The sequence below is a fragment of the Lycium barbarum genome, chromosome 11, assembly GCF_019175385.1.
Source record: "Lycium barbarum isolate Lr01 chromosome 11, ASM1917538v2, whole genome shotgun sequence".
In the NCBI taxonomy this organism is placed as follows: Eukaryota; Viridiplantae; Streptophyta; class Magnoliopsida; order Solanales; family Solanaceae; genus Lycium; species Lycium barbarum.
In genome coordinates this window covers 47,678,037-47,686,764 of record NC_083347.1, presented here as the reverse complement: position 1 = coordinate 47,686,764, position 8,728 = coordinate 47,678,037, and the positions used below count along the sequence as shown (strand labels likewise).

Genomic DNA, 8,728 nt, shown 5'->3' with positions numbered 1-8,728 from the left:
ACAAAAAACAAACTTATTTAATAGAAAAATACACCTTCGGTCTCTTAGCTAGAAAAGGACCCCTACGATGATAGCAGCCTTAAAGGAGCAGGCAAAAATCAAATGTGTCACGCAAGTTGCACCTAACAAAATTAGTTTGTCCATTTTAATTTAAGTGTCTTATTTTTCTTTTTAAGTCTATTCTAAAAAGAGTATTCTTTGTATATTTAATAAATTTTTCAATTTCAAAATTTTGCATGGCAAGATTAGAACACAAGATATAAAGGACTATACACATCTTTAATTTAGGACCATAAAATTTAAAAATTTCTCTTTATTTTTTAAATTTCATGTCTGGTAAAATTAAGACACTTAGGGGCCGTTTGGTTTAAGGTATAAGGTGGGTTATCCCAGCACTAATTTTTATACCATGTTTGGTATAAGGTATAAATTAGTGCTGGGATAAATTTATACCTTGTACCAAACATGGTATAAAAATTAGTGCTGGGATAACCCAGCTTATATCTTCTTAACCCACTTATACTGGGATTATTTTATACCATCTAAAAGATGGTATAAAATAATCCCAATAGATGGGATAAATTAGTCCCGGGATTGTAATCCCGGGACTAATGATTCCTTAAACCAAACGACCCTTAGGATGGGAGAGATGGAGTATTAATTTGAACAATCTCGGCAATTCTGTCCACAAAAAAACACAACGTGCGTACGTCTCCATTCAATACTACCTAACCCACTGCAACTACTTCTTCTTCTTCTTCTCCTCCTTATCCTGAGCTTATCATTTAGCACGCAAGCAGAGTTAGGGGTACATCCAATTGAATAGAAGACCATTTTCACATATACCATTGATATATGTGTGTAAGACTCTGAACCCATATTTACGAAGAATTTAAGTTTAAATCTTGGATCCGTCTATGCATGCAGCGATAATTTCCGAGTACTGATGATGACTAGCAACAGCGCTGAGCCCCTTCTTGATAATCATCATGAAGAAAAAGAGGTTGGATTTGTTAAAGAATTTGGTGGAGAGTCAAAGAGGCTATGGGAGTTGGCTGGTCCAGCCATTTTCACTTCGATATGTCAGTATTCACTTGGTGCACTCACTCAGACTTTTGCTGGTCAAGTTGGTGAGCTTGAACTTGCTGCTGTCTCTATTGAAAACTCTGTTATTGCCGGCCTTGCTTTTGGTGTCATGGTAACCTTATCTCTTTCTATTTCCATTCCACTCTTTACTTTCAAACTTATTACAAGTAATGTGCATTCCGTAACAAGAATGATTTGGTAATGTGCAAATTATCATAACTGACTTGTTATAGTATTTAAAATTACGAAATCAATATTCAGATAGTGACATACGCTACTACAGTCTACAGAATTACTATTTTCCTACTAATTTCCCACGGAAAAATGTTTATTTTCATTGGTAAATCAGTGAGAAAAATTAGGAAGTTTCTCAGCATTTTAATGGGAACCGTTTCCCAACATATATTTTTTTAGTAAGCTGGTTCGGTAGGAATGAGGTGAGAAAATCGTGTTCTATACTATAAATTTCTCACTTATTGTCGGTGGGAAAAACCTCTATTTCTAATTGTAATAGTTAATTGATTGATTATTTCATCCAAAATACAAGATACAGTGACCACTCAAATTCATTATGTCTGGCGGCCTTATTTATATTAAATTACGTGAACTATTTTATTTATAAGTGTAAATAATTGAAGAAGGGGGAACTTTATTTATTCATTTTTAACATGCAATATTGTACACGAATCAATAGCATCCAATCTTTCATAAAAAGGAACAGACATGATCACTTTGTTTCTTTTGGCTTGAAGTTTATAATGCTGATTTCGTTTTGCTAGATTAACGCTAATAAGAATTTTAGCTGTGTAAATTTGACTACGCTAGTTGTCTTTTTTGTTAATTCTCAGTGTGTATCCAAGTCTAATTTTTTTAACATCCAAGTCAATTTTCTCCCCTCCTTGGTATTAGCTTTATTGTGTTTCACGTATATTCAATTTACTCGCTGTTGTAGTGGACCTATTTCTCGATTATTATATATTTTGTGATTTTAGGGTCTGTTTGGAAAGCCACCTGGTAATTGGAATTGGTGTAATTACTAGGGTGGTTTGTCATAACGTAATTACAATGTAATTACAAGCGAAATATTTGGTTGCACAAGTGTAATTACACAGTTTGTTTAAATTTTAAAAATAAATATCAAAAATTAAAAGTTAATATTTGACAAATATGTACCTTTTTAAATGATATTAAATTAGGTATTTCAGATACATGTTATTTCTTAAAAAATATTAATTAATAATCATATATTTGTAACTAATATTGTAAAAATAATTGTTATATCTTTCTCAAATTAAAAATATTTTAATTTAATTAATTATAAAAACTAAAAGCATACATTTTGTAACGACATGTTAGAGAAAATATTAATATTTATAAATATAAGTCTGATATTTAATTTGAGACTTATGAGTTATATACTCCTAGACTAGATATGTTTATTTATTTGACAGTAAAAAACATAGATGAATGTTGAATAATTTGCATACGAATGGGTAATGTTTGTGAATGGCAGCTGGGAATGGGAAGTGCATTGGAGACATTATGCGGACAAGCATTTGGTGCAGGACAAGTGAGGATGCTGGGAATATACTTGCAAAGATCATGGATCATTTTGCTCACCACTGCTTGTGTTTTGGTCCCTATTTATGTCGTCTCCCCTGCTATTCTCCTTTTCGCTGGTCAAACCACTCGCATCTCTAATGCTGCTGGTCAGATCCATACTAAATCCCAACATTCCTTTCTGATAGTTGTCACTCTCTTTTTAATCTTTTCTTTTGTTTTGTTAAATGCAAACTATGGGTGTGTTTTGTATGAAGTAAATGTTTTTCACGGGGAATATTTTCCTGGTAAATAAGTGGGATATCTTATTTATTTCTGTTGTTGGGTAAATTAGCAGAAAAATTGTCTCAAAAGCATTAATAACATCTAGAGAGGGTGTTGGGTTTGAAAGTGGTGTAAATGGAAAATTGTAAAAACTTATTCATACCGGGTGTTTACACCAAATCAATGCAATTTATCATGGTCAAGTGATTTAATGAAGTGAATATATACATTAATTAATCATGGTTAAGTTATAGTTATATATACTCAAGCATGTGACATACATCCATTGATTTGGTGTAAACAACCGATGCCGGTAAGTTTTTACCATGGGAAATGGAAGAGATCAAAATGGAGGAAAATGACAAATTCAAAAATGGAGGAAAATGAAAAGCTCTTTTGCCTCATTGGTGAGGAAAAACAAGACTAGTGTGCTTGTATATAGAAGCACTTCTTCTAACTCTTAAAGAGTTGAGAAGAGAGACTCCCCTCGTGTTTTCATCATCGTTCGCTCAAATTCGGATTCAGATTTGGTCAAATGATTGATTGATATATTTTTTGGACAAAAAAATTTTCGTCAATATTTTATGAACGGTTTATGAGCATTTCCGTAACAATAATTTTAATTTCCCCTCCATTTTATTTTCCCATTTTATTTTTTAATTTTTCATAAATAACCATTTTCGTAACAACCATATTTCCGCGAAAAGCCATCCGGAAGAGCTACATCTCTTTGGTTGAACCAACCTTCTGGCTATAAATATTTGGTCGTTCCTCATATTTTTCTGTACGAAAATTTTGAAATACTCTCCTTCTTTCTGCATATTTTGCTTTCTGCATCAAAAAGTAAGTTCGAACTGTGATTCAACCGATCTTTGAGTTCGCTGAACACTGGTAGTTGGGTTAAGTTCTAGGAGAAAATAATCCATTTCTTATGTATACTAGGAGGGGATTATGCTACTTAAGGAAACACTGTGAAGTCAGTGGGCTCGGATTAACTTTTTCTTTATTCTCATTTTGTTTTTACGTAGTTTTTATTTTCAGGATATATTTTCGGATACATAAAGACAACAGAGGGTACGAATGTCGGGGTGGTGGAGGTGGGGACTATACGGGGTTGGTGGGATTGGGTGTGTTGGAGGATGGGGATGAATGAAATGTCACTCGTGGAACTTGGTTTTCGTTACTTTCACTAGGGAAGTCATTTTCCTCAATTTTAAAGTACTTTTTTTCCTAGAGAAAATAATTTTAAAATTTTTTGACAAACCAATATGGGAAAATTGAAAAACATTTTCTGAAAAAATGTCTCCTCCATACCGAACACACCCTAGGAGTTGGTACATATTCATACATTCTTGCGTGCCGCGCATATATATTATAAAAGAAAAAATTTAGCAGCTCATTCGAAAACAAAGCACAAAAATGGTCCCGTGTGAAAAAATTTGGGAAGTTGTCCCACTATTTGTGGGAACAAGAGACTTTGGTTCCAGAGAAAATGAAACCTCTTAAATTAAGGACTTGTGTGATTTTAAGAGTAAGTTATGGAGAGATTAGAATGCATATACAAATAACGTGTTTACGTTTTAAACAATATGTGGCTGATTTTTGCTGTTGTGATTTAGGAGGGGTTAGTTTTTTCATTTCAGTTGTTTAAATCCATGTCTTACTAACATCCGCATTCATGTTCCACATTCTATTATTCATAAATACTAACATCCGCATTCGTATTCCACATTCTATCATTCATAAAGTAATACATAAAAACCTGTCCAACCTATGCTGGTACGCAACAAATTATAAATGTAAGAGTAGGATGCGCTTTATGCAGAAAGAGTTTATGACATCGAATAATTAATGCTTGCAAGTTATTCCATCTACTGCAGGAAAATTTGCTTTATGGATGATACCACAGTTGTTTGCTTATGCGATGAACTTTCCAATTCAGAAATTCTTACAAGCTCAGAGGAAAGTGTTAGTGATGGCATGGATATCTGCTGGAGTTCTAGTGCTTCATGTCCTTTTTAGCTGGTTATTTATACTGAAACTTAAATGGGGTTTAGTTGGAGCAGCTGTTACTCTCAATACGTCATGGTGGCTCATAGTAATTCTGCAGCTGCTCTACATCTTTGTCACCAAATCTGATGGAGCTTGGACTGGATTCTCATCCTTGGCTTTTCAAGACTTGTTTGGCTTTGTCAAGCTCTCGTTGGCCTCTGCTGTCATGTTATGGTAACTCCCCCATAAAAAATCATAGCTTCAATACGCTGACACTGAAAATCTTTTATACTATCAGGTCATTTAAGAGGTAACGAGGAATAATTACCATAATAAGTGGAATCATTAACTTCAAAATAGAGTTTAACTTCTACATAATGACTGTGTAAAAGCATTTTTACTCTAGTAGGTCACTAAAAGGTACTTCCTTTGTCTTAATATGTTTGTCGTCCTTACTAAAAATATTTGTCTCAAAATACTTAGCATTTTTTAAAACGACGATAAAATTAAGTTGCTTTTTTCCCATTTTACCCTTTGTTAATTACAGCATATAAGGAGGAGTACATCATTGATGGAGTTTGCATAGATATATTATAAATATTCATTGAGGATAGATAACATTGTGAAATATATTAAGAGGGTAAAATTGTCAAAATGCTATCCTTATTAATGCTTTCTTAAGGGGCATGTAAATGAAAAACACGACAACTATTTTTGAGACGGAGGGAGTAACTGCAGATAATTGTCTGTAATAAGCTTAATTGGAAAAATAAGGCAAGTAACTTCCCGTAGCAGGATAAATTTCACTTTGTAACTGTTAGCGTATATAAGTTAAATCCATAAATAGAATTTCGTCTAAAAAATTGGATTTCTTGATTCGGATAATTGTGTATGGTCTATTGCAGCTTGGAGTTCTGGTATTTGATGATACTGATCATAATCACAGGTCTTTTGCCAAACCCATTGGTGCCAGTTGATGCTATGTCTATCTGGTATATTCTCCTCCACTCTTTTCTATGGTAAATATGTATGTCCATTCCATGCACTAAGCCTTTATTGAATCTGCTGGTTTCTACAGCTGTCTTTACTTTTCAGTTATTGACTAATTATAACTTCAATAAGAATGTTACAGGCCATTAATCTTGATACAGAAGCCAAATCTTGAGCATTAATAGAAAACTAATGTTTGATGTCAGCATTCTGGCGTCTTTCCAAACTAGCTAGTTCATGTTGTGTTCAATCTATGGGCTATGGCCTTCAAATACAAAGTTGTAACAAAAGATTAGTGCATTGAGCTGATTTAGAAGTCTAAAATAGTGTAGAACAAACTGAAGTTTTTGCCATAAATTGTCCTATGCTGAAGAGGATTAACTAAAATATTGATGAAACCATATTCTGAAGACAAACGAGTCTATTATTTTTCATTGGACTGATGGAGAATAGCTTTTTTATGTTTCTACACATCATTTTAGTTTTTGCCATAAATTGTCCTATGCTGAAGAGGATTAACTAAAATATTGATGAATCCATATTCTAAAGACAAACGAGTCTATTATTTTTCATTGGACTGATGGAGAATAGCTTTTTTATGTTTCTACACATCGTTTTCTTACTCATTGTACACAAATTATGAGATTATGGAGGATAAGTGCATCTGCTAACAGAAGTCCCTAATGTTTTTCAGCATGAACATTAGCGGATGGCAGGCCATGATTTCTATAGGATTTAATGCTGCCATCAGGTAATACTCTGTTCCATATCAGACTGAAATCACAGTAGTGTAAATATTTATACTGCACATGGATGTTTGCTGATAGAGTTATGCGGTCTTCCCATTTCTGTTCCCCTTGACTTTGTAATATACATTCTTTGAGAACTATTACAAAGTCTCAATGATACATTCTTTCTTTGACAAACCTTTGATTGTAGCGTGAGAGTATCTAATGAACTTGGGGCTGGCAATGCACGTCTGGCAAAATTTTCAGTGATTGTAGTCTCCTTAACATCAACTGTCATAGGAGCAACTTGCATGATTGTCGTTCTAGCAACAAGAGACTATTTTCCGTACCTTTTCACCAACAGCGAAGCAGTTGCTAATGAGACGAAGAAGCTGGCAATGTTGCTTGCTTGGACAGTTCTATTAAACAGCCTTCAGCCTGTCTTATCCGGTAAGTATGTTAAACCATGCTCCTCAGCCATGGTTAATTCAAATCGTGTCATTAGCCAAGAAGATCACATGGTGCAAAAGAGATATCATTTTTGATAAAGAGTTTCTGATTCCCTCTCTTGTTTCTGTTTTAAAAAGGTGTTGCTGTTGGAGCTGGATGGCAGGCTCTTGTTGCATACATTAACATTGCATGCTACTATATTGTCGGTTTGCCGGCCGGAGTACTGTTGGGCTTCAAATTGGATTTGGGAGCTATGGTAAATTTCTACAAGCAGTCAGACAAACATATATAACTGTTGATATTATCCAACTAGTATAATGTTGGTTTAAATTGCTTCCAGGGAATATGGGGTGGAATGATTGGAGGCATCTGTTTGCAGACCATTATCTTAATAGCTATTACAGCAATGACAAACTGGGAGAAAGAGGTCAGCTTTTTATTCTTTAACATGCTGTGTGTAATTTATTCCTATCCTTCAAACAGTAGCGGAATTCGGGGATTAAAAGAAATGCAAGGGCACGCCTAGCCATCAAACTTGCAATCTAAGTTAATTTTTGAGCCACCATTAAACACTAGAAGCTTCCCCTATATGAATTGGATTCAGCAATTTATATACAAGAAAGATTGTTTTTATCCTAATTGTCCCTTCAGACCATGTAGTTCCAGCTCCGCCTTTGCATTCAACGACTCTTCAGTTCATTAAAGCTATTACTAATTTTTACCATGAATTCACACCTTAGTCTGACAATTTCGCAGGCCAGCCTAGCTGTAACTCGTGTAAAGCAATGGGGAGGAGCGACTGCAAGTGACTAATATGATCTTGCGGCTCTATTGTTTTTGTGGCATCCATTTTATCATCTCTTGATTAAGAGATCAGACAGGATTCTGGTTGGACGAGTAATAAAAAGTACTATTGCTGTTAGCATGATGGACATGATATTGTGAATATTGGAAACGTAAATAGGGATACTCTAGATATATGAAAATATACTTAGAGATATTTTATATTTATTGTAGAATATTGTGTAGCATTTAACTTGAGAATATTACGTAGAATATTTGGTAGGATTTACATTAAGTGTAGAATATTTGGCTTCCTTTTATCTCTTATTCCTCTTGTGTATAAATACCTATGCAGTCTGATGTATTAGATCAACAAATTGATATAATCATTCTTCAGTTTCTCTCTTGTTTTTCTCTATTCCTGACATGGTATCGGAGACTTCTCGCTTTGATTCATAGTCCTTGGTTTGTGGTTACTTTCAATCTTTTTTTTGATAGTTTTTTTTCTTGTTGGTCAACAGTTATTCCTAAACGCTCTTGGTCTTGGTTATTCAAGCTATTTTATTCGTATCATTGTATTTTTTTGATTTTCGGTATTCAAAAACATGACTTCACATCAGTTTGAGTCATTTAATGTTTTTTTTTTTTTAAGCAAAGCCACCAGAAAGGTAGAAATTTATTGATAAAGAAAATTATGTACATATCAATCCAAAAGTGATTGATCAAATAAAGAAAACAACAACAGAAAAGAAAATCAGCAAGTGGAAAATGAAAATATAGATTTAGTTTGAAATAAAACTAAGAATCCAAGGGCTTTGACTTGATAACATCTATCACACCTTCAAAGTCTCACATGTGGAATGTTTCAAATCAGT

At 33.9% G+C, this 8,728-nt stretch overlaps 1 protein-coding gene across 1 annotated transcript; it reads left to right on the top strand.

The window, feature by feature from the left end:
* The first annotated feature begins 679 nt into the window (after window positions 1-679).
* LOC132616618 (protein DETOXIFICATION 33) lies at window positions 680-8,259 on the top strand. Its single transcript, XM_060331156.1, has 9 exons — window positions 680-1,198; window positions 2,600-2,795; window positions 4,791-5,136; window positions 5,808-5,894; window positions 6,587-6,643; window positions 6,832-7,070; window positions 7,208-7,326; window positions 7,411-7,497; window positions 7,827-8,259. Exons 1-9 carry the CDS (start codon window positions 947-949, stop codon window positions 7,881-7,883), a joined length of 1,440 nt encoding a protein of 479 aa, XP_060187139.1. The 5' UTR covers window positions 680-946; the 3' UTR covers window positions 7,884-8,259.
* Window positions 8,260-8,728: the final 469 nt, after the last annotated feature.

Bases quoted from the DNA above. Each gene is read 5' to 3' on its own strand.
- LOC132616618 (XM_060331156.1), top strand. From the start codon at position 947: ATGATGACTAGCAACAGCGCTGAGCCCCTTCTTGATAATCATCATGAA. The intron at 1,199-2,599 runs GTAACCTTATCT...TGTGAATGGCAG, and splicing joins GCCTTGCTTTTGGTGTCATG to CTGGGAATGGGAAGTGCATT. The intron at 7,498-7,826 runs GTCAGCTTTTTA...ACAATTTCGCAG, and splicing joins TGACAAACTGGGAGAAAGAG to GCCAGCCTAGCTGTAACTCG.